Source organism: Sinohyriopsis cumingii, chromosome 2 (assembly GCF_028554795.1).
Source record: "Sinohyriopsis cumingii isolate HCF-2022 chromosome 2, ASM2855479v2, whole genome shotgun sequence".
NCBI lineage: Eukaryota > Metazoa > Mollusca > Bivalvia > Unionida > Unionidae > Sinohyriopsis > Sinohyriopsis cumingii.
The window spans coordinates 120,346,918-120,374,396 of record NC_142962.1 but is presented as its reverse complement, the minus strand read 5'-3'; the positions used below and the strand labels follow the sequence as shown (position 1 = coordinate 120,374,396).

General features: G+C 36.1%; 1 protein-coding gene across 4 annotated transcripts in view; it reads left to right on the top strand.

The window, feature by feature from the left end:
• LOC149805702 (lysosomal proton-coupled steroid conjugate and bile acid symporter SLC46A3-like) overlaps positions 1-26,356 on the top strand; it is a 32,111-nt gene extending 5,755 nt beyond the window's left edge. For all 4 annotated transcript variants that reach the window (XM_089950360.1, XM_089950363.1, XM_089950361.1 and 1 more), the window contains exons 4-6: positions 1,420-1,503; positions 2,675-2,831; positions 15,678-26,356. In XM_089950360.1, coding sequence (XP_089806486.1) covers positions 1,420-1,503; positions 2,675-2,831; positions 15,678-15,825 — 389 coding nt within the window. In that variant the 3' untranslated portion in view covers positions 15,826-26,356. The remainder of the gene's footprint in view (positions 1-1,419; positions 1,504-2,674; positions 2,832-15,677) is intronic.
• The last annotated feature ends 1,123 nt before the right edge of the window (positions 26,357-27,479 follow it).

Below are 27,479 nucleotides of genomic sequence, written 5' to 3'. Positions count from 1 at the left end.
TTTGATGCATAACAATTTAACCAGTTTTCATTTTATTTTATTGTTTCATAAAATGTTCAGCTTGACATCTGTTTTAAGATGTAGGTATAATTAAGATTTGTCTCCTGATTTCTGTCATTATCCATCCCATGCAATGGACAGGCAAATCCACTTTTTCAGAGAGCTTTCATCCTAGATAGCTCAGCTCGACCTTATGGAACCTATGCTATTGTTCACTTGTGGGACCTATTGCTATTGTTCAACAGATTACCTTGCCTTGTCATTCTGTGGCTTCTGACAGATTTGGGGGAGAGAAAATTTTCCCTTTCAAAGCCACTTCATAAATTGAAGTATGTTTTCCAGTCTGGTTATCTGGAAGCCGTCTCACATAACTTAGGTGACCAGAGCTCGTCTCTAAGGGGTAAGGGGATGTACCTTCCTCCACCTCTTACCTATTCTTTAAAGGTATTATGAACAGGTAACATATTTTGAAGAAGAAACAAATATTTTCTTGTAATATATGTTTCTTCAATAATACTTGCCTGATCATGATACCCACCTCCCACAGATATATCCATCTAGGGAGCATGACTTCTGCTCCAGTCGTATCTGAAATATTCACTGGATTTGGCACCAATCCCTGTCACTGTTGCCAACTGCACTTAGGTGGGCAGATAACTTTTAGAGTTTTAGCTTTAAAAAATGTCCTAGCTGGGGGGTGGGGTGGGGGGCTGGATTTGCAAGGTATTAACAGTTCTAAGGCAATATGATCAGATACTTATTATTAAAGAAACATATTTTACTAGACATGAAATCAGTTTTTGGTCTAAGACTCTGTGCATTAAGGGGTTCATAGTAATAAGGAGTGCATACTGTTAAGATGATTTCCTCGGGTTTCTGGACTTGGGTTAGGTTCTATTCCTGATATGAATGGAATGATACTTAGACAAAACATTAATAAAACAATTGAAAACAAATTGGTGCTAATGTAAAAATAAAGCTAAATGATTTAAAAATTTGTTAAAGTGCATCCAATCATTAAAAAAAAACTTTAGTTATTCATGTAGTAACAGTAGGAAACAGTAAACCGATTTCATGAATATAAAATAAAAACAAAATATCCTCACATGTCCATACACAATGACACATTAAACCATGCCTTTTTGCACCTTAATCTACTTCACTCCTTTTAGTTAAAAAAATTTTTGCACAAAATAATACTATCGAGGTGTTTGAATAATATTCATGGAAGAGTTTTATGATTATTTTTCAAATATCCAACTTGATTATCCTAGAAAATATAATTGATCCAAGTGGTCAAATTTGACCACCAACCATACCAGCCAACATTTTACAAGTTGTTTAGCTTGTTGGTAGTCTAGTAGTTGCGTAGTCAGTCGTGATTTATTACCAGATGCTTATTTGTTTCTATTATTTTAGGTGCTATAATAGGAGTCTTTCAAGGTTTTCCTTCAGCTGCTCTACGGTCAATAATGTCAAGTAGTGTGCAACAAAATGAACAAGGTATACAACATTTTTACATTTCCATTGTGACCGTGCCTCATTTTTCATATGCTTTGGCAACTAATATAATTTTCCCCAAGTGGGCAGTATAAGAAAGTCCAACCTGGTGTGTGTTTTGGATTTTTAGTCATATCGCTATGACATATGCAGTGTGACAGTGTATAGTGATGTCTAGAACTGGGGCGTCATGCCGCAGACATGTAGCATCATGTGCCACCAATTCACATTAATCTGACACCAGTCTTACAAGACTATGTTCTTAAAATAAGTAACAGAAAAGAATGAAGACAACAAGCTCTGTAAAATGGTGATGCTGTTGGTAATAACATATTTGTGAATTAAATTTTTGAATCTCAAAAGTATTTCAAAACCTAAATCATGTTTTATTTTCTTAAGTCTTTTTTTATTAAGATATGACAAAATTGCCTTGAAGTTCTTTATTCTAGTCCATGAAAGTTAAACTAGAAACATTCTTTGATGCATAACTCAAAGTTTTTATCACTTGTTTAAACATTATTTATTCAAGAGAACATCTTCACATATTATTTATAGGAATACAATGTATGGGGACTCGGTAGAAAGCTAGAGGCTTGTTGAAAATGTTCCCCTTTAACAGAGAAATTTTAATGATCAATAATTGTCTACTGACTTAAAATTGTTAGGTCATGTACAAATATATCAGTTCTAGTATATCATTATTTCAGAGATCATACAGTAGTAAGAAAGGAATGTGTGTTTGTGACCTGTGTATTATTTTAAAAAAACATTTTGATACTTTTATGAAGATTTGCACTGCCATAAATATTTGTATAATAATTTCATCAGAGTACATAAGATTGCCAGATAATGTCTTAATTTAAAGTTTGTACAGTAATGTGAAGAGAACACAATGTCTCAGAGTTGTATATAATTTTACATGCTAACCAACAGTGTTTAACTGTTTCTACTTGTCCACATGTGCAGTAAATAATGTTAGAAGCACAATTTATGAAACATCATTATTTAAGTTACATCTTTGGATTCTCAATCGCATATGCTCTGCTGTTTATCCCTTTTCAGGTAAGTTTTAAGATTTTGAATTGATGGGTTACTTATTTGATTTCTATCAGTAAAGTATTCCACAAGCAATCCAATCTATACTTCAAATTCTTGAAGTATTTTTATATTTTAGGAAAGTTGTTCAGCATTATTGGTGCACTGGAAGCAGTTGCCACACTATGTGCAACCCTGATTTTCAACAACCTGTACAGTGCTACACTTACCTTTTACTCTGGAATTCCATTTTTTGTGGGTGCAGTACTGATTGCAGTGGGATTATTCCTGACTTTGTGAGTAGATTTGATATGCTTCGTTTCACCAATCATGCATCAAATTCTGATCTTTAATTTCGTTTTAAACTATATATTATTTATATGCTTAATCTGGAATTGTATTTTTTTTTTTGCTGTCTTTTTCAGTACCATATAATTATTCAATTTTGACATAGTTTCAGCTTTAAATAGAGTTTCCTTTATTACCATCTCACAACATAATTTTATTACAATTGTTTAACTCATTCAGCCCCAGAGGTTTTTGTCGCTTTTGCCTGAAATGTGTGTAGGAAAGACATTTGGGGTGCTATTTCTGAATACATCGTAATACAGTGGTTTTCAACAGATTATCCATGAGAATAATGTCTAGTTGTATTAGAAACGTCATTTTCCACAGGTTATTTTGCTTGCGCATGAGCAGAAGGCTAAAAGTTGAAGTTCTTTTTGTTTGTTTTTTTTGGGCTTAATAGACCCATCATTTTCGTATGGAGACTGCAATTTTTTCCAAATGCCCACCTTATCCTAGTTTTTGCAAAGGTTCACCTGTCTGTGTGCAGTTAAGACCGGTATGCCTTAGATCTGAGGCCAAAAGGTCTAAAATCCAGACACAAAATCGCATTCCGATCTCGAGAGATTTTGGGTGGAAAAAAACCGGGTCCAAAAACTGAGGTTTTTCTCTTTGTATTTTGTAGTGCAACTAGAACTTCTAGATTATTTGATCATTTTAGAGCTATATCTGTCTTCTTTTTTTTAATACCACCCACGTTGGTGTATCTTAAATGGCCTTGATGCTGCAGAGCTTTGAAGTAGGGTACAGCCTCATCACGCCTACAGATGGGATCGGGGCCGAATCGGTTAATAGTTTATAAAGTTTGTCATGGTAGTGTCAGATATTGGAAATGAAAAGGAAAGAAGAAAAATGTGAAATTAAAATATTAATTTTTAGGAACTATTTTTGGCTACAGTCGATCACCTGTTTATTTGTTGCCACAGTAATTGTAGTCCCTTTGGTGGACTCAGTTGGTGCAGTAGCTGCAGTTCCTTCAGTTTGGCACAGTTGCTGAGCAGGAGACAGTCTTAGAAGTAACGTGAATAGAATTGCATCAATAAATGGTATATGTGTGTGGTGATAATATTTGACAACACCAACTATGTTTTTGTTTTGTAAGTGTAATAAATGCTTCAGATTTGTGTATTTTCATCATTTTCTATATGTTTTGGTGATCCACAAACCCACCTACCTCACCCCCACCCCTCCACCAACATTCTGTTGGAGGTTGGCTGGTATGTGTTTGTTTCAAGTGGGCAGAAAGAATGAATTTGATATGGCATAGAGATGTGTCTTGGCCTAATAAACAGGTTGTATTTATATGCCATATGAAACAAGTTCTTTTCCTGATTCAGAGCAAAACTTAAATGTTGTATACTCTGACATTGACACTTAATGAGTATTTTTATTGATTTTGTGTGAATGGATTTTTCTATTTGATGCATCTAATAATATTAGTACATAGAGATTTACATAGTTCCAATCAAGGTGTGCGATAAGGAAATATGGATTGTATCAAATGCTATATCAGCCATGTAAGATTAAATGGGTACATAACATGTATGCTGGATAAAGTGTATGTCTAAAGGTACTTCATTAGTATGTGTAATTGGTATAAGTTTAGTAGATTCAGGTAGAGTATAATCACATGCTGAAAGTGTGTGTGTGTGTTGTTTGGATTTTTAATGTGGCTTTAATAATTTGGACAGGGGCAGGTCCCTGTTGATTCTAATGCTAAGAAATCAAAGCTCAAGGTCACTTGAGCCTGCTTTTTAATACTTAGCTCTCCTGACTACAAGGTCTAATGAGTTTATGCTTTGGCCTGGCATTTATCTTGTATGATGTGTTGTGTGTCATCTGTCCATCAACAATAGCTATATATCCATTCATCGTAAAATCTTGTGAATACAACTAGTCTCACAGCTTTATAAAGATTGCCATGAAACTTGATAAATATTATTGCAACTGTGTGAAGATGTAAATATTGATAAATCATTATGGGCCTGCAATTTTTCTTGTAGTTTTTGTCCTTTTGGCTGGCAGCTGGATGAAGTTTATGAAAGAATCTTAGTCTTTACGTTTTCAATGGATCCAGTGAAATTTAATACTTATTGTGATCATGTGACAATACTCATAAACAAACCACCATGCTATTATGCAAATTATTTTAGAGTCATTGCTCTTTTTTGTATTACAGTTGAATACAGTCTTTTACAGAATCTTGTGAATGCAACTAGTCTTTTGACGAACTGCTCCATAATTTTGTTTATATTATGGTCATCATCAGAATATGTGGACATGGGCAGATTACTTTGCTCCAGCAAGGTTTGTCTGAGTTGCTGCCCTTTTGGATTTCATATAAGTTCATATTAGAAATGTGGGAATGGAATTAGTGTAGCAGAATTTGATGCATTTCTTGGAAACTTGACAATTACAAATCCATGTCAGGGTCAACTCAGCCAAAATAGTAGCCTCTTTGCATGTCATTTTGCCCATATTTGCATGTCATTTTTGCCCATATTTGCATGTCATTTTGCCCATATTTTGCATGTCATTTTGCCCATATTTGCATGTCATTTTGCCCTTATTTTGCATGTCATTTTGCCCATATCAGCAGGTAAAGCAAACTTGACCTTTCCATTTCTTGAGTTGATGTCTTCATACATACCGACCCCTTTTTTTTGGCCATTAAAAGCTCTCATATTTTGAGTTCAACATCTATTCTCTTATTTTTCCTGTTTGAATTGGAAACAGTTTACACAAGGTATTTTCATCCCTGTTATAAAGTATCCATGTAATTATTACTTATATCTGCAAATACATTTTAATGGGCTAAATTCCTGCCAAAAATTCACTTAGGAAGCTTGGAGAAGCTGAATTTCGTACATTTGTAGCCCCACTTAGATGCAACTTAATGCTCTGTGGAGGTTTATAGGCTGATTGGCTTATCACTAGTAAAACAGAATACGTGAAGAAAATGGAGGGGTAGTAGCTAAAAATGTATTACACACATGATATTATTGATAAGAGAACATATACAGATTTAATCACATATATTAAGACAATTATGAAAACAAATAGGCAAGATATGTTTTAAGTTTTAATAATTTAAAAAAAAGTTATTCTGTTCTATTTTATTGTATCTCTTTTATTTGACCACAAAGACAAAATTATGTGATAAATAAATAGGCAAGATATTAGAGATCCTCAAGAAAAGAATAAAATGTAATTTATATATATCATTTTTTAATTTTTTTTTTTAAAAACTAATATAATAACACATTAACCAAAACAAGTAGTAAAGGTAAACAAGGTTATTTTGTATCTTGTCAAAGGAAAAAAGAGAGGACTTGCACGTTGATAATGTCACCTTGTTTAAAATAGTAACCTATCAATTTAGCCAAATGAAACAAAAAAACATTAAATATTTTCATGAAGATAAATGAGTATTTCTTTTGTTTTGTATTACCTTGCTGGAAAAGTTTTTAGAACATTGTTTTATGTGACTGTTTTGAACTTTCTAAATGTTAACTCCCTTACACTCACTTCACTCTATTTTGGCATCACTTGCAAGTGAGAGAAGTCATTTCTCCCCACCCCTACTCTGTGTCCAGCATGGATCCTGACCTGCTGTGGTCATTGTCTTAAGACACAAATATTGACAAATCACATAGTTCCCACGATTTTTGTAAAGTTTCACTTGCAGCTGGATGCCATATGTGACAGAATCTTGTGAAGGCAGCTACTGTTGCAGTTTTTGTGGATGACTGTAAAACTTTGTATGTATAATGCCCATCAAGATGTGCATATTTACCAGTCTCTGTATTCATAATATGTAATTTTGGAAGAGTTTCTGTATTTCTTTTATGCAACTTAGAGCTCCATGACAATCTTGTAAACTCAACTAGTCATGTGGTTATTAAGGAATTTTTTCTTGTACATGGTACACATTATGATTGCTATCTGAAGACATGTATATCGACCAGTCACTTTTCTCCCATTATGATCATCCCCCTGATTGAAGGTAAAGGGGATATAGTGATAGTGAAGTCTGGCCATTGATCTGTCTGGCCGTAGACAAGGTGGCTTCCACAGAGTAACTTTAGTTTGCTGGGGTTTTATTTGCTCAAGCCTCATGTGTGCCCCCTCCCCCCTCCCCCCCACCCCCTGGTAAAGGCAGAAGTCATACAATTTTGTGGCAGGCAGGTCCAAGGTTAAGTTTTCTTGGCTTACATTTCATGAAATTTCATTGTTGACACTTGGACAGGGGCAGGTCCCTGTTGATTCTAAAGCTAAGAAATCAAAGCTCGAGGTCACTCGAGCCTACTTTTTAATACTTAGCTCTCCTGACTACAAGGTCTAATGAGTTTATGCTTTGGCCCGGCATTTATCTTGTATGATGTGTTGTGTGTCATCTGTCCATCAACAACTGATTGTTACCACTCCAAAAGCTATATATCTGGTCAGATTTTTTTAAAATCAGTTTTTGAATAAGAGTCTGTCTCTATCAAGCTCTTGGATGACTTTGATAATGAGCTGATCTGTACATATAAATGAGGGGACCTCGCATCTAGTTGACTCAGCTTTTTGCTACTTTTCAGGCTATATGTATGGTTCAGTTTCAGACATTTTAATGTATTCAAGATCTTTTGTTCATTAGTGAGCAGCATCCTGATTTGATTCATTGAGCTTGTTACTACTTGGGGTGTATATTTCTGGCCCAGCTTTGATAAAACATGGAATAGAGGCTTCTGTCAACAAGTCCTCAGCTGTATTAAAAAATTATCAGGATCCACAGTGATGTTGCCAGGCTGTGCAAGTGTACTAATCATGCAAACTTGACCACTGATCTTGCAGTTTGAAAGTAGCTATTCACAAGAACTTTTACAATGAAACCTGAACTCTCAAAAATAATAATTTACAATGCATGAATAATCTAACTGATTTCTAGTCATGATTTGCTCCAAGTAAGGATGTCCACTTTAGTCTTGATCACCAATGTGATTTTTTTGTGTTTTGTGGCCATTTCCATGTATCTTTCATACTTCTGGACTGTGCGTCTAACTTGAAAGGTAGAGTGTTCTTACGCAGAGCCACCTCTCATTTGATTACTGGCCACAGAGGGCAGAGGTCATTGTCATTTGCAGAAGGACAGATCCTTATTGGGTCTGCATTTTGTGGATAAAAGGTCAAGGTTACCTGATGTAAAATTGTACATTTATGTCACTTTTACATTTGTAATAGTATTGGATATAGGGGCTGAGTGCATGTCATTCTTTTGGTGGCAAAACTCAATATATGTATAATTCCACAATGACTGGCTGCATAATGGTGAGTTCTCTGTTTTAATATATGTATGATCTGGATGTCACGCTTCATTATATTTACCTGTATGGGTTGTCCTTGACCTCTCACTTCATTATATTTACCTGTATGGTTTGTCCTTGAACCTCTTACTTCATTATATTTACCTGTATGGGTTGTCCTTGAACCTCTCACTTCATTATATTTACCTGTATGGGTTGTCCTTGACCTCTCACATCATTATATTTACCTGTACCAGTTGTACTTGACCTCTCATTTCATTATATTTACCTGTATGGGTTGTACTGGATCCTCTCACAGGTAGTATGGTGAATTAATTTGGTTTTTACATGGATGATTCATAGCTTTATTCAGTTTGTTTGCTATTTTCCAGATAATGCTATAAGTCATAGCTCTGTCTTTGTTCAGTAATAAGAGACAGGTGCAGAGGTACAACAGCGTTATACATCCTCCATTATTTATCTTGTTGATTAGACCATTGGCAAAGTGCAGAAATGCAAAGCTAAGGATGAAGACAATATAATCCTACATGCTGACATGTCTTCAGTGCAGGAATTTTAGGCAGATAAGGGAGCTAAATCAACAAAGGGCTTTCCAGTTATATAACACCAGAAATCTGCATGATCAGAGACACTTATGTCACCACCATTAGGCCTTGCATCCTCAGGGTTCCACTCTACAGCTCTTGATGATAAACAGCAAGCGAACAAACAAAACAAAGTATCCTTTCACTCCACTGATACATGGGCTGGTCACGTGGATCAAACAGCCTGTAATCCAGTTCAGCATTACAACTCAGATGATGTTCTTCCTACTAGCATGGTCTATTTTCGTTTTGACTGGCAGAGGCCTACTACAGAGGAAATTCAGGGACAAAGACCTCAACACAATAAGTTCCTGGAAATCAATCTGTTATCCAGTCTGTCAAACCCAATGTATACAGGCAATTATGGAGACCAGTCTAACCCTCATATGGCCTCACTGCACTCTCCATTTACGATGACAAGCCTAGTACCTGCCACCTCTCAGTTCTCTCAACTCTTGGTACAATGGAAAGGACTCTTTAATCGGTGACCTGTTGGAAATCACCAGTTCTACTTAAGGGCACTCCACAAGTTTTGTCAGTAGCAGACCTCGACATTCTTCACCATCTCTTACAATCAGGCAATGACCTCACCTCATGTAAGCAAAGATAATAATGCATCCTCTCAGCCTCCTTCTTCACTTTTTGATTTCACTATGTCATGGGAACAATCCATCAGAGTTTGAAGAAATCTTCTGCCTTTTGCCTCCAGCTTTGCCTGCCTCCTCCCACCTTATCAACCACCTGGACTAGAGTTCCAGCATCTGTTGATCTTATTACAAAAGAGGAAGAATCCAACTTCAATTATTTCCACAGTCTGGCAGATTCACAGACAATTCAAACTGTTTAACATCATCAATTACTAGACCCCATCATCGATCATTTCCGTATCTCACAATTTATCAACAGCAACAGTTGGCCAGGACATTTCAGCTTTGTGGGTGAATAAACCATACTACACCGCTCCCCCGATAACTCATGCACATCGGGGTCCAGAAACATCGACTGCACTATAAGTGAGGCATGAGTTTTCGAGGGACCTATAAAATAAGCCCAAAACCAATAAAGTGATTGACGAAATAACGGAAAAATAAGGGGGGTGGGGTAGGCAGATTATACTGTTGAATACTCACTTTATAATCGTTCTGAGATTAACTGTAAATAAATATCTCTTCATAACAGTGTACTTTATTATTTCCTCATAGGACAACATTAATTTCAGGATAAATTACAGAATATTGAGGCGATCATCGAAAACATTATTCCACGTGGTTTCCGTTCACTTAACATGTGCACCACTTCACACATTGTGTACTACGTCACTAATTTTTATGTTGAATTGGATACATTCTAGTTTTATTGTTTGATCCAAATTAGACGTTTTTTTATATACAAAAGATCAACTCTTTTCGAGAAACAGTGTCGATCGAACAATAGATAGATTTGAATGCGATAGAAGTAAAATGGAAAACAAAAAAAACAAGGGTTAATCAGTACTAACATATTTAATTGGTCTACAAATTTAAAACAACATAAATTAGAACAAGTTAATACTTGCCATTTGTGCCACACTTGACAAATATCAATTCACTTTTTGAAAAAATCAATTTTTTGTGTGTGTTACTCCTTGGTTTCTCTGCCGCCGAGCAAAATCCCTCAGATTTCTCAACTGCATGAGCTTTACGTAGTCAACATTTTGGGTCTCCAGCCACATTATGGCAATATCAAAATATTTGATTGCTTTCTGTGCAGAGGGGTGGGGCTGCAACATCTGCGTCTGCATCACTTTCAACACTTGTGTTACTCCAGTTAGAATCGTCTTCTGCTGCAAATTTGTTCGTTATAGAATTAATTATAGTTTCATTTGACATGTATTCGGCTGTGGGGCAGTCATTGTCAGCACAAATCCACTCCTCCATATCATCAAGAGAAACGCCCATCTCAGGACCATGAGTCTGTACGAATTTCTCCCAAACAGCCTTGGCATTAATGACATCAGTTTCACTGAAACATTCAAAGTCACTATCATTGTTGTTGTCTTTGTTACTGTTTTGCTTTACGTCAAAGGCAGCTCCATGACCCTTAATCCAGCACCCCAGGTCTCTTGTAATCGATTTTTTTTTAATGCAACAAACACTTCCCCAAGGCGTTGATCAAAACAAAGCCGGCATGTACATGTAATTAGGTTCTCACCGAAGTACTCACGGGTTTCGATGTGACGGTCGATTGACTCTTTTCATGTTTTCAATGAACAGAATATGTTGTGATTATAATGTTTACACTGAAACGGAATTAAAGGATTAGAACGTGACTTTCACACAGGAAGATGTTTAATTGGTGTTTATTTCATTCTCTGTTGCCACCTGTTAGCATTTACCAGAAGTTTTCATTGATCGCTATTTCACCAGACTGTTTATTTGCAGAATACTGACAACTGTTTATCATAAAAACTTATGCAATATATGATATCTTTAAACATAGGTCTCGCTAGGATTTTAAAACTGGGTCTTTCTGCCTCTGAATTCAATCACTAAATATCAGTACATTTTCTCACTCGGCCGCCAGTCAAAGCCTTTGAACTAGCTGCCTAGCTGTTGCATCATGTTCTTTTTTTTTTAATGTACTCTTATAAAATGGCAACAGTACATCAAAGAGTCTTTCAGACACTGAATTCTGTCATTGTAAATATCAGCACAGTTAACTGATCAACACATTTTCCCACAAAGCAGGTGGCTGAAACAGGACCGGCAAATCTTTGAATTTTCCCGCGCACCTATTACATGCGTACGGAAGATATCTGCCTCAGTGATTTTCTGCATCCCAGGTCAAAAATTGGCATCCAAATACGCATAATTAAGCATTTTCGAGATCTCTGAAATTAATTCTTCTTTAGAACTTGCAAATTTCAAAATATGGATTATATTTTTACGGGCATTAGGCACCATTTTCGATGATAAAACGAGCAATGTATCAAGGTTTAATTTATCAATTCTTATAGTATTTTTTTCATGTTCAGCATATTTTAAAGATATTTTAAATACATTTTCTCTGGAAAAAAAATCGAGCCAAGACAGACACCGCGTTATAAGCAGGATCGCGAGTTATCCAGGTGCAAGTTATCGAGGGAGCGGGTAGTCTTATGTATCCAACATCTTTCAGTGACACTCACAAACTGGTAGTAGTAGCCATGATCTCTATGTTGGACTTGGTATCAATGGCTGTCTTCCAACAGGTGGAACAGATTACTCAAATTCCACAGTACATGCATGGGAGTTGGTTTCTAGAATGATCCAGGTCTTGAACATAGCTGCTCAACATACTTTAACCAATGCTGTCACAGCATTTGCAGTTAGCAGAATAAGATGCACTGCTGTCCACCTCCACCTTCCTTAAGGATCACCATAAGGCTCAGCTACTGGAAGAACCATTATCCTCTAATCTACATTCATTGTAACAGCCAAATCGAGTCAGTACAAACCACCAAGGAGATGAATTCAACAGCAACACCAAAAAAGAAAAAAAGATACATTTTTGGAAGCCAACAAAGGAACCAAGAGACATGACTCGATCAAAACCTTCTGACCAGTTGTCTTATTGTAGTTCCTCATGTCGAAAACCATGGTTCTTGCAAACTAAAGTGGACAAAAGACAGAGAAGTAGTAATCGCTTATGCCAATTTTTCTCTACATGACTGCTTCCATCTCTCAGAAAATGACATTGTCTCCACACCGCCCTTCCTACAGATCCCAGTAGGAGGAAGGCTTCAGTTCTTTGCTGCTGAATGGGACAAGATTTGCCATGACAATCATTGGGACTGGCAAGTGGTTTCCAAGGGACTCTGCTTCATTTTCAAAACACCTCTGTCCAGAGTCCCATCATCTTCAAACATTCTACAGACCCATTCAAAACCACCAAAAAAGAAACAACCTTCTTTATATGTGCCCATTACAGATGATTAGTTTCTCCCAGTGGAGGCCATAAGCTTGCGCACTGGACCAACCTCTCCTTATTTGCACAAATATGAAGTACCATCTGCAGTCTTGGAGTCACTGAACTTGGCTCACAGTTGGTATACCTCTGCAAGTACAACTTCCATAGATCATAGTCTGTATGGATGCAAGAACAGACAGCTGTGTGTGTGTGTGGGTCACACCTACTGCTGTCTTTCCAGGAAACCAGTGGAGTGTGGTCTTACCAGGACCAGCATCTACATATAAATATTCTTGAGATGACGGTCATTTTTAACTGGAAAGATTGCCCTCATTTAATCCAACAACTCTGTGACTTATCTCAAACAGCAAAGCAGAACCAGGTCTCCAGATTTCTGCATACTGGTGTGAGACTTTCTATAGTGATGTTGTCAACAACAAATCCACTTCCAAAAATTAATTTTTATTCCCATACATCTGAACATAATATCAGATTCTTTGTCTCAGAACAAGTAAGTTGTAAAGATGGAACGGTCTTTCTATCCCTGGGTTTTCATTCAGATGTGCATCTGATGGAACTGACCATTGGTGGACCTGTTTGTGACAAGGTGGAATACTAAGCCCCCAACTTTTGCCTTACCAGTGCCAGATCCCAAATCAGAGATATGGCTTGCATGCTGTTAAAAGAAGGGTCAGTTTCACTTATGATGGTTCCCTCTTTCATCGCCAAGAACAGGCTTCCATCCATGGATAACTATACCTTTGTAATGAAATCATTGTCTACTCTGGACACATCCACTTAAGGCTTATCAACTCTGCAATTTCAAGATATAACTCAGATGAATTTGTTACACACTTAAGCTCACCAGGTTAGAGCAGTTGCCAGAAGCATTACCTTTTACCAGAACTGTTCTCTGATATTATCCATGCGATGGGATGGAGTCCACATTATCCAATTTTTACCTCAAAGATCTTTCATCCCAAAGTGCTTGACTCTATCTGGTGGAATCTATAGTTGTGGCACAACAGGTTACCTTTCCAGGTAATTCAACAACTTCATAAGATGTGGCTGCACGACTTCCACTGGACTTGGGTGTGTGAAAATTTACCCTTTTTGAAGCAGTTCTTCAATGGATGAAGTCTTCTCCAGTTGGGTTACCTAGAAGCTGTCTCGCATACCTTAGAGACTGGAGTTCTCATCTCTGGTGTAAGAGGATGTACCTCTCTCTCCACCTCTTACCTATTCTCCTAAGGTATTATGATTGGGTAACATATTTAAAGACAAAACTAATTTTTTTCTACTAAAATATGTTTCCTTGTGAATACTTACCCAATCATAATACACATACACTCTCCCAGCCTCCCCATAGTTACATATATATAGCAGCCTTATGCTTCAGTAGTAACTGAGATATTATGGGATTTTTGCTGCCAATCCCTACTTCAAGGGGAGATCACTCTGCCTGACTGCCACATAGCTAAAAGTATATCTGGAAGGGATGGATTTCTGAGGTGGTAGTAGTTCTCCTAAGGTATTATGATAATATGATTGGGTAAGAATTCATGAAGAAACATTTTACTAGAAAAACTTAGTTTCATGAGTGTGTGTATGTATATATATAAGTGCTTTTCAGTTTATAAGATCATGTAGCCATAAGTGTGTGTGTGTGTGTGGGTATATATATATATATATATATATATATATATATATATATATATATATATATATAATGTGTGTATTCTTCTACAGTCTGATAATACAAACCCGTTTGTTTGTACACCCCACCGATAAAAAGTACAAGGAACTTAGTCAATTCATTTATTGATTTATAGTTTCCAACCTGACTCTGAGTAGAGTGGCCCTAACACTATCATCTTATGTACATTTCATGCTTAACGGAAGTTTTCAGTGTAATAGTCAGACATGCTCGGATCCATTTCCAGTTTCTGGACAAGTCCATTTTCAGCAAGGGGGTGTATCATGATTACAGATGTACATACATAAGTCGTCTGCTTCCGATATTTACAATGTTGAATCAAGCAAAGGAAAGTGACAACTACGCTTTTCATGTGGATTTAGCAAGCGGTTTAATTTCTATGTTCATGTATGCAGAGGGATATAATTCCAAACTCTCAACGTTATGTAATTTACGCAATTACTCAGCATTTGCCGAACAGGATGAACTATGTCATTATGTTGTTTGATGGAAATAAACTAGCCTATAGTGTACGCAATATGGCGCTGTGTTAGTATGGAAAGTCTATTAAGCATGAAATGGTGCAGGGAATGCTAGCAGTAGTGCCATTCTGGTGGCAGTCAGGTTAGAAATTATAAATCAATGATTCAATTGACTTAGTTCTGTGCACTTTTTATCACATTACACGTTCTCTTTTTTTAAATCGGTAGCAGGGTACAAACAAATGGGTTTGTGTTATCAGACTATAGTTTGTGATTACATACTAAGTATGTAAACAATGAAACCATTAAATTTGTCAAGTAGTTATTTTTCCAGTTACTTGAACATTTTGGTTTCTTTGTCCTTTACAGATAATTTTTCCAAGTTAAAATTGTACAACAACTTTTAAATTAAATTTCTTGCTCATTGTAAATGAACTGGACAATAATTGCTCAATTATTCTGCTTTATTATTATCATTATTCAGAAATAAGGACCTTAATATTGTGAATACAATTATCCCATTTAATGTGTATTTTTAAAACTCATTTTTGATGTAACTGTAAATGAATATAGAAGTGTTCGCAGTGTATCCTGTTTTATTCGGTCTCTCTCATGTCAAGCATATACAGTATAAGTACTTGTGATGAGCACCTTAATGGCAGAAGCATATAAAGACATTTAGTGGACAGGGCAGAAAAATATGGAAAAACTGTCGACTAGAAAGGTCGGGATATAGCCTTTAGAATATTTCATTACAGGTGTTGAATTTTATCATCTGTAGATTATGTTATTTCTACAGTTGGATCCACAGAAAAATAGACCCAGAGCAAAGGTACCATACTCTTGAAGAGCCCCTTGGTGAGGAGGTGGTGGAGGAGCCAGTTGTTGAGGATCAACCACAAAGTCATAATATGAATCATATAATCCCTGATGATGTGGACATTTGATTAAACGCTAGATTTGATCATACTGTCTATTGACTATCAGATTTCAGACGAAAGATCAGTTTTGGTAGTTAATAAAGGGAGATAAATATGTATATTTGTGGATAAGTCTTGGATTATGTGATAGTGTTAATAATTTCAATTCCCTTGGGACAATTCACAGATGCTGCAGCATTGCCATATATACTCGTTTATCAGACAAGTTGACTATAAATTGAAAGCTAATTTCTTTTTGACCTTCCAATTAGTCAGGGTGTTACTTTGTATGTTTGATTTATCTGTAACTTTTCTTCAGAGTTGTACTTTGGAAAAGTAAGCAGACCAAAATGGATGAATAGATAGATTGATAGTAAACTAAAGACACAACTGGTGTCAAATAAATCCAGTAATGTTACTGCAAGAACAAACTTAAAGACCTAATAATGTTTCCTACCTTAAATATTTTCAGCACGTATTTTGTGTTTTCTAATTTCATGGTGTTTGTTTTTTGTAATCATATCATTATATATGTTTTATGTTATAGGTGTTGTCTAATGTTATAAAGTGCTTAGAGCTTCTAAAGATTAGGTGCTATACAAAGTTCTCATTATTAGTATTATTATTGAGTGATATATATCACAAATAAATTGTTAGCATACATTTTGTCCATCTTTGTGTAATAAAATCCATAGAAATCCATAACGCTTGACAATTTAAATCCACTTATATGATAAGTCCATGAATCCAGTTATTGGTCACATATGGGTATAAAATTAGCAGTCCAGAATGATTTGATTCACAATACCCCATAATACAATTAATTCCTTATAAGTAATACGTTACTTGTCACTATTTCACCTTGCCACGAAACCTTTGTCTGTGCCATTTGCTCTGTCCACCTGCCCTGGAGAGCTTTAGAACACATACATTGACTCCATATGTGTCATAGGCACATATGCGGTAGTGAGTCATTCTTTTCTGGATGACATCTTGTCAACACATGGTAAATTCTTGCTTATGGAAGTAAGTATCTTTCATCTGTGATTTAATGCTATTCAGGAACTTGTATTCCTCTTGATGAACAGACATTATCCCAAGTCTGTTATTTATCAAAAGTTGTTTTGATAGTCGAGAGTGGTAATTTTTTTAGTGGGTTTGAGAATTATCAGTCTGGAAAACCATGAGGCCCAAAGACTCAGCATCCTGGGTATTTACCAGAGTGATGGGAGTATTGGCTGCCACCTCAAGTATTTGGAGATCCACCTTCTCTAACTCTTTGATGACTTCTTCCTGCACAACAGCAGAAAATGTCCCAATTTAATCATATGTCCCACGGTTGGACTGACTGCTCTGGTGGCCTAGTGGTTAGAGAATCTGCCTCAGAAGCATGAGGTTGTGGGTTTGAACCCTGGCAGAGTCATAACAAAGACTTACAAAAATGGCACTAATAGCTGCCTCACTAGGAGCTCAGCATTAAGAGGTTAGTGTTAGGACTGGTTGACCTGGTGTCAGGGTAATGTGACTGGGTGGGATATCATGTTACATGTCTGCGGCATGATGCCCCAGTGCTAGACATCACTATAAACTGCCACACTGCAGATATTGAAGCATAATGACTGAATATTTTTTAAAGTTACGTTAAAAATCCTAATCACACACCACTGTCAGACCACAATGACTCAGCCAGGACTTTTATTGAACCTGGAGAAATGAGATCTCATTCCTTCACAGGATTTCATTTGCATAAGAATATATTTCTACCACCTATCTGGACCAGGTCCATCTTGCAGAAGACAGAATTATCATAATCTGGGATCTTATGAGAACTCTACAGGCCATGACCTCATTGTCAGCCTTGCATTTTCTATTGACAAAGAACTTTGCAGTAGACAATGGTAGCTATAGAAGGAGTCCATTCATTTTCTCCTGCTGACAGTTTGGAAACCACATGAGGATTCATTTTCAGCCTGAAATCCTCTAGTCCTCTAAGGTTGGCATTTGAGTACCACCTCAAATAGTGGTACTTCATGCCCACAGTACATATGAATCAAGAATGAGTACTTCTCCAGGCCATTGGTCTCGGGAAGAAGGTCTTCTCCATACAAACAACTTGACTGCTCCGGTGGCCTATTGGTTAGACTCGCTTAGCACTCAGCATTAAGAGGTTAGTGTTAGGACTGGTCGACCTGGTGTCAGGATAATGTGACTGGGTGGGACATCATGCTACATGTCTGTGGTATAATGCCTTAGTGCTTGACATCACTATAAACTTGCCACACTGCAAACATCATGGTGATATGACTGAAAAATTGTTAAAGCTACGTTAAAAAAAATCCAACCAAATCCAAATACAAACAACTTAGAAATGAGAGCAGTGCTCTTCACCCTGAAAGGTTGGCAGGATCAAATCAGGGATCAGTACAAGATGGCGTTCTCAATGTATGCATACCAATGATGACAAGGGGACATTCAAGCTCCATCTCTTTTTATGGAAGTCTGGAACCTTTTACACTGGCAGCAGGAATTACACTCTGTGTTCATCACATTCTGAGATATGAAAATATAATTTCTGATAGTTTGTCCAGGAGAGGCAAGGTAGTTCTAACAGAATGGTCTCTTCATCAAGCAGTTGCAGAGTCCTTGTTCAGTCTGTGGGTGAAACAACAAGCACTCCCATGTCATGTCTCCCCAGTCTTTAGACCTAAGAGCCTGGGCAGTGGCCACCATCAACCTCAGGTGGATTGGTTGGTTACTTATGCATTTACACCTTTCTGGTTGATCCCATAGTTACTTCAGAAGGTCAGGTTAACCACAATTCAGATTATTCTGATGGTACCTCTTTGGCCTTAAAGGACATGGTTCACTTACCTGTTTGACAAGTTGATACCTGGGTTTGAACTTGGTGGAAAGAGCCGATTTCAGATTCTCAACTTGACCCTTGTCTCATCTCAAGTGATCTCTCTGCCAGGCAAAGTTTCAAAATAGATTAGGCCCAGAGACAATCTACTTACAATTCAACGAAGCAAAGTGAAACATTTTGTGATTGGTGCACTCAGAAATCCATTAATCTAGCTGCCCCTCTGTTTCTCCAGTAGCAGATTTTCCGTTTTCCTCCGTGAGGAAAGATCATGTTTGGTATCCACAATCAAATGTTAGAGGCACCCATTTCAAACACTTGAATGCTCCAAGGGCCTTGCCATTGGCTCAGAGCCTAACTAAGCAGATCTTAATACATACTTTGAGCTGCAATGACCAGTGTATCCATGATGCAGAGATAGAATTTCTCATGCTATATGGGCCTTGACAAAAAACTTTAATAACCTTTGAGTAATGTTTGTTTGAAAATCTTTCACAGAAAGTTGTTTTTCTTCTTGAAGAAATGGCTCAACTTCTTGCTTTATCCCAGAAATAGATTAGCTCACCAATAAGGTAAGTAATTGAAATTTGTCCTCTTTTGTTGGTCATCAACCTCCCACCTCACCAACAAATTCAACTTACAAACATGAACAGTAAGGTGTTATTGATATTTAAAAAAATTATTTATATGGGTGGGTGGGTAAAGCTAATTTAATAATGCAGTACACCTCTCACTGTTGGATGCCCTTCTCCTACCTCTCGGATCTTCTTATATTGTCAAGGCCTATTTCATGAAGTGAGACTGGACTGATGCTCATGTTCTTAGATCTTTCTAAACAGGAAGATTATACATCTGGTACAGACAAGGGTTTTTCCATTGTGGAAAGGGTAAGCTAAACAATAGTTAAGGAAAGTATTACATAATTAATGTTAGTTTTATCCCCACCCACCCTTCTCAGTTTTCATATGTTTTACAAGTAGGCAATGAAAGTGAAGTCTGTAATTAATGTGATTCACAGTTTCCTGTAAAGGTAACTGTTTAATGTCATCTAGTTCACTGCCCAGGAATTCATGCTCATCATCTAAGTTGCCATCTGTAATGCATCACCATTATCCATATCTCACATCTGTCTGCATGAGTTCAGGTTTTGACTTGACCATTGTGGCTATGTGAGAATGCTTGCCAGTAGCTTCCTGTGGGTCAGTATTTATTCCAAAGGTCTTTCCAAGTTCTTTGTCCACCTGATATACTGGACATCATGTATAATCTATCATGTGCTGAAAACTGGCATTAAGCACCACAAAACCAAACCAAACTGATCCACCATGATCTGGTTATTGTAAACATAACCTGATTGATTCTAAGTCATCTGTGAATGAATATACGTAGACTAAGCTTGGGTTATGTATATGACTCTGATCATACAGTCTTTCCTGTTGTCTGTGAATGATTATAAGGAGACTAAGCTTGGGTTATGTATATGACTCTTTGATCATACAGTCTTTGCCACAGTGGTAGAAGTGTTCAAAAAAAGACCCACTGTTACTGACAGTATGATTCTAATGGGCAAAGAACAAGTATAAACTTCATGGCTAGATCAAAGGGTTGTTATTTGGGAAAGCTAAGAGATTAAGGTCAGACATGCACAAGGGAGTTGTAGGATTCTACATGGCATTGAACAAGTATTGAATTTGCAGCTTGATCAAATAATTTTCAGCTGGCCTTGTGCATTGGCAGATAACTTAGCAAATATTATTTAGGAATTAGATCTGACTTATGAAAAAAGCAAATACAAATCAAATCAAAATTTTCATTGCATCAAACACAAATGGTGTTTTTGCTGGAAAATACAAAATATAATACAAATACAGGTTATCAGACTTGCACAAAATGGAAGCAGAATACTTACAGTACTAGTAAATACCCATGGTAAACAACATTGATGAATGAAAACTTAGCAGTGCATACTACTTCATTTCATAATTTCAGATTATTAAAATCAATATAAATTTAGATACAAGTATTATGTAATGAATTCTGTAATGAAATGGATAACACAGTGCATACCATATTTATTTCTGGATGGGAACAATGGCATGAAGAAAAAAAAATATTTGAATTGATGGTAGTTTGTACATACTGGAAACATTTTTATTGTTGTTGTTGTAGGGTTTAACGCCATTTTTCAGCACACGATAGGCTATACATGGCGGCCAGTATTAATGGTGGAGGAAGAACCCGGGAAATCCCCAGAAAGAACCACCGACCCTCGAGAAGCTACTGGCAGGAAACATTTTTAGAGTTTTCATTATTACTCCTAGATTTATCAAACTTATTTTTCTCTTATAAGATGACCCTCCTACTTGACATGAATACAGTTTTCTATATTAAAAAAAAGAAAATCATTGAATTATAAGTGAGTATATATGGTATTTATCAGTGTAGGTTTTCTGTGTTTATTGTAATTATATTATGTCACTATGTAGCAGATGCTACAATGCAGTATTTCCTTTATTATGTACTACCAAGTTTTGTAATCGTTACTGTAACCAATATCTTTTTATGTTCAATCATTTATTATTCTTGTGACAGTTTTGCAAGGCTCCATAGGATAGTATATCCAGAGAAAAGTGCTGGAAACCTAATGCTATAATATCCCTGGCACTAAAGTGCTGGAGACCTATAATATCCCTGGCACTAAAGTGCTGGAGACCTTATGCTATAATATCCCTGGCACTAAAGTGCTGGAGACCTAATGCTATAACATTCCTGGCACTATGTGCTGGAGACCTATAATATCCCTGGCACTAAAGTGCTGGAGACCTATAATATCCCTGGCACTAAAGTGCTGGAGACATTATGCTATAACATCCCTAGCACTAAAGTGCTGGAGACCTATAATATCCCTGGAACTAAAGTGCTGGAGACCTTATGCTATAATATCCCTGGCACTTAAGTTCTGGAAACCTTATGCTGTAATATCCCTGGCACTTACGTCTTGGAGACCTAATGTCAGATCATTGGCACTAAAGTGCTGGAGATCCTATTCTATATTCCTGGCATTAATGTATCTGAGACCTAATGCTATATCCCTGGCATTATTCTCATTGACATTATTGGCATCAACACATGTAAGTTTAGGTTTGTTTCTTGGACATATATTTGTTTTTACAGTGCTGTAATTTGTTATGTGCATGCATGTAGGTTATAAGCTTGGAAGCATAATGATTAACATTGAACAAAGGTACTTGAGAGTTCTCCAAATACAGATGTTAAGCATCATTAGGCTTCTGGGTAAAATTATAAAACTTATTTACTTATGAGAAAACCAAAATTAATGAACAGGATACAAGTATTATGACTCTGGTCTTGAATTAAGTAACAGAAAAGATTGAAAACCAACATGTTTAGTAAATTACAACAAATAATTTATTTCCGTGGAATACAAAGTGAAAACTGAAAAAGAACTTCCAGTATTGTGAGTTAAATTCTAGATAGTCCTAAAAGTTCTGTCACAAGTCCCAAAGTGTAGAATATTCTAAGTGAATTAAAATGTGTTCCAAATGAATTCCAATATTGTATGTGCTGATACAACAGTATTCTGGAATAGTGTTGATGTGCTCATAGTCTTGCTGTATCACAGTGATACAGTCCAAAATGTCCTTGAATAAATTCCAAAAAATTCTCTAAGATAGTAATTTAGTCCTTGAGTAAAAATGTACTTGGTAATTCCAATAAATAATTTAAATAAATTAAATCCTCTCAACTTAAGACAGCTTGATTCTACTAAGACTGATGTTAAGATATGGAATGATTAATTCTGAAGTAAACAACTTTATATAACTATCCACCTGACCCATGTCACAAAGGTCATTTTCTAGAAATACTCTTAACATCTTAATGGAATTCTCCGTCAAATTCATAAGGAGTTGCTTCTAGAACATTCTTAATTTTTTTTAAAAAAACAGACCTTGAATTAAACATCTTTTAAAAAGTATACCTCCAAGTAATAACGTTCTTAAAATATAATCTAAAATGAAATACAAGTTTTAGCTATGTAGTATGTTGTTTGCCATAAAAAAAATTGTGTAGTCAGGTAGGCCTCTTTCCTCAATTTCTGACTAAGGTCAACCACACAACACAAATTAAAATATATATAACATAAACAAAGATTTATTTTGGTGTCATGCACACCCATTATGAAGTCAAACGACAAATTACCATCAAAATATTTGCAAGATTGTCTCATAAAATTATATACTACATTGTATGAAATGCTGGTGATATTCTATCCTATGCAGGGGTCCTGGACATTTGTCCAAAATTGGTACAAAAAAGTAATTAAATTAGCAGTTTTGGTGAATGAAGAGGTGCAATAGATTTTTGTGAGTAAATGTGTGATAGTATTGAAATGAGTACAGTAATGCAGTTGTTTTTATATAGATGTAATCAATACATTTGATATTACTTTTATATCATACCCAACATGAAGAAGTTTGTTAATGGTATATAAATGATATTAATGTATTTAGCTCTTTAAAGTATCTATGATTTTCAACAGCTGTATCTTTTCTGACTATCTTCAAAGCGTAGATTCTCAGTTGTTAGGATTGTGGGTTATTTCCCTTGCTTACATATATAAAAAGAGAGAGTGAGATAGAGAAAGAAGAAAGTAAGTTAAAAGAAAAAAAGAATTTAGTATATAGACTGTAAAATTAAGATTTATATTTCAAAGAGATATTGTATTTAAATTTTTCATGACAAGAAAATGATAACTTTGCTCTACAGTAAAACCTTAAATTGTTGTCAAGTGTACTATGTTTTTAGGGTAATCATAAATTTTCCATTATTTTTCTTTGGACATTGCTATATTTTCCTATATTTCAAACATTAGGTTGAGAAAAAAATATAAAACTGAAATGAAACGTTAAAGAGAAATATATTATACTTTTTGTGTCTGTTTCCAAAACTAAAAGTTCTTGAGCTCTAATTTTGTGTGCGCTTTTCCATGTGCTGCACCCCAGCCACTTGTGTTGATTGGATAAGTCGTAAGATTAAAACTAAAATTCCTGGATACTTCTTTTACTTCTAGAACTAGTACTTTCATGATAGCGATTTTGGATTTTTGTTAGTTATTTAGGTCAGATCCTTTACCACCAATGACTGTCATCACTTAACACACAAGTACCTGTGAGCCCACACCCAAACCTGCCATGCAAAAATACCAAGAGGCCTTGTGAGAGGATACTTATGTGGGATAGAAGACTTTAGCCTGGATTAGTAAGGAAACGCAAAACTATTATCATACTACTATCTTATAATACCATTGAGTAATTATTATGGTTCCAAATCCTGAAACCATATGAGTATAGCTAATAAGTGCAGTTCTTACAAGGTGCCTCAGTACACTGGCAAACATTTACTCAGTTTTTTCTGCCCGTAAATCAGGGTCGGTAATGCCCCAGTTCCGTATCTGTTCTCAAAGTCAACAGTGGTTTTCCATTTCCGCAAACATAGTGTCGAATTATGCCATGTAAATCATCTTATCTTCGATGACTATCAGGTAGAGTTTACTAATTGTATTGAGACTGCTTTGTGCCACCACAAGAAAGTTCTGAATAGAGACATATGAATGCAGCTGCAGTAAGCTTATTTTACCAACACTGCTAACAACACTTGTTGCTATCAATACACCTCCAACAACAAAATCAAGTAGGTGCACCAATGATAGTTGCTGTTGTGAGAATGCCAGCAAAATAAAAACAAACAGTGGTCATTTTGGTGATTCCGCTAATAGCATCTACAACTGTACAGATGCGTTAGTATTACAAGTAGCATGGTTCTCTTGGTGATTTCATCTCACAGTTGTTGTTACGCTTAAATTATTTTCTTTCATTGACGGTCCATCGTAGTTCTTATATTAATAATGTGATTGTTCAACAATCTTACCTTCTTAAGGTGCAGTATGGACACCCACTTCTAACCAATAAATTTACTGGTGCAACTGAGATACAATCATAGAAAATATCTTATCTGGTATATTTAAGCCCTTGGTACTTGTGCATTTTCTTTGGCCTACCACCACATTCATGTAAAACCATACTGATTACATCACTGAATTGTTTCTGAAACAGTCGTTCTCGACTCTGCCCAAAAGCACACAGACAAGTGTATACTTGTTAAGTAAGTAAATAAGTCAAAACTTCTCTGTTCATGGTTGAGTTCACATTAATACAGCGTAATCAGCAGTGAATGAAATGGGTCAGTGAACTCACTTTATCATTATAAATCAAATCTCATTCCTACGTGTGCATTTTAAACTGTTTTTGCATGTTAACGAACCCAAGCTGACATCTACTTGATATTAGTACATCAGGGTGTTGTTGATCTCTATCTGATCCTAAACAAGATTATATTATAGATTATATGAGGGTTGGCTAATACCTTTTTCATGCAGATATGCTTTGACAAGTGGAACAAAATTGCCACTGATGTTAACATCACTGGTCAGCAATTTCTGCAATTTCATCACCATGTTCAGAATCCATCACATATATGTGATGATAAATCTAATCTTAAACACAAACACCAAAGATATTTTTAAGTACTGTTTTGCTTAGACATTGAATGCTCCAAACATGATTTAATTTCCCGTGACTAAAAATTTCAGAGAGAGAGAATTATAAATATACATAAGACAGAATGGAAAGTGCTATCCCTGGATTCTGTAGAAAAATGCTTGATAATAGTAGGCAGAATTAATATTTTAATACAAATAATACTATCATACAGGTAACTGGTTAGATAAATTTTAATTCATACTTTACTGAGATTCGAACCCAGGTCCACGGGTAAATGGCACCCTTCGCCTTGCCTGCACACGTGAGCCTCTATTCCCTCACGACTATGCAGACATCACCAAAAATGATGTTATTTAATTGGTGTTATATGCACTCATGTGTAGCAGACACTCGCATGACAACCTGGTAATTAATTCTCATGTATCTACACATACATTCCAGGGGCGCAGAGTGGTCTAAAGCGCTCTCCATTATGGATTACTGCCATCTCACCTCTGTCTGCATGGGTTTGAGTCTCTGATTCAGCCAATGTGGGTATGTGAGAAAGCTTGCCAGTAGCTTTTCGTGGGTCGGTGGTTCTTTCCGGGGTTTTCCCGGGTTCTTCCTCCACCATTAATACTGGCCGCCATGTATAGCCTATCGTATGCTGAAAAATGGCGTTAAACCCTACAACAACACCAGAAAAAGAATGGAATGTGCTATCTCTGGATTCCATAGAAGAATGCTTGATTGAAGCAGAATTAATATTTTAATACAAATAATACTATCTTACAGGTTAGAGAAATTTTAATTCATACTCTACTGAGATTTGAACCCAGGTCTGTGGGTAAATGGAACCCATCGCCTTGCCTGTGTAGATACATGATAGAATCCAGGGATGGCTCTTTCTGTTCTGTCTGGTGTATATTTATAATTCTCTCTGTCTCTGTGTGTGTGTGCATGTATATATATATATATATATATATATATATATATATATATATATATATATATATATATTCAAATCTTGTCTTCTGTAATAACTTATTAATATATGATGCATGGAATTTTTTATCACTATTGTCCTCACACCCCACATATCTCTATAACTGTTTATAATAAATATAATCCAAACTCACACACCTTAATATATATTAAGAACCATTCCAGGATAGAAGTGAAAACAAGTCAACCATTGTGCATTATTATCATAATATTTTTCAGATCCTTATTTGGGTAATATTCCACTGAATATGCCCCACAAAGGTGCTACGCCTGGTAGTGAACACAACTCTGTAAACTTTTCATCCATGTATTGTTTCACCATAGCCTCAGCTTCATCAATGTAATCTTTCATAAACACAGCTTCAAAACCAGTCTCTGATTTCCCCAATTTTGTTGATTTTCCTACCCGTTATTTTTTTTAATGGTGTGTCACATCATCAAACAAACATCTAGAATGTCCACATTAGATGTTTTAAGTTTTCCAGTTTGTTCTTGGAAAATCACTTTCTCACAACTTCAGCTGGCAAACTTAGTCCAGTTCGTATTGGTGGTAAACCTGGTCAGATCCACTTTGGCATATATCGTCAAGTAGATGAGTGGCTATAAATGTCAATAGACATTTCATATAAAATTAAGCATTGTTACTAAATGTAAAATCAATAAGTGTTTGCAGGTTTGGCGAAAGGTCAGTTACATGCAGAGCTTCAACAAGATGTCCAGGAAAGTTTGCAATGGCAGTGTTGAATAAAACGACAGTTTTCATGCTGCATCCATGTTTAAATAATCAACAACTTCACACAGTGTTGAATCCCATATGAATTGAAATGCAAAATATATCAAGATGTAACAGATATGCAACCCAATGTGTTCCAGGTCTTCTTGTCAAATTCAGGCTGATGATACCAGTTTCCCTTGTACTATGTGAATCGTCAATGTAAGTTCATCCTGCATAAAGACACCAAATTTGTTGTTTTTTTTTACTTTGCTAGTAAATCAAAATTTGCCAATGGATGCATCAGCAGCAATGCCACAACTAAAGACCTATTCCACTCCAGCACTTGGATAATTTTAAACCTTTTACTTTTTAATGTGTCCCCTGGCTGCACTTTTCAGAGCCATCCCGGATGCAGTTCTGAAGGGCCCCTATCGCAGCCACTTCTGCAACCGTGGGAGTCACAGCTGCTAACAATGCTGGAATAGCTGCAAGGAATAGAAATATTTCATGTTGTTTTTAATAATTTGTGCCACTTTTCACT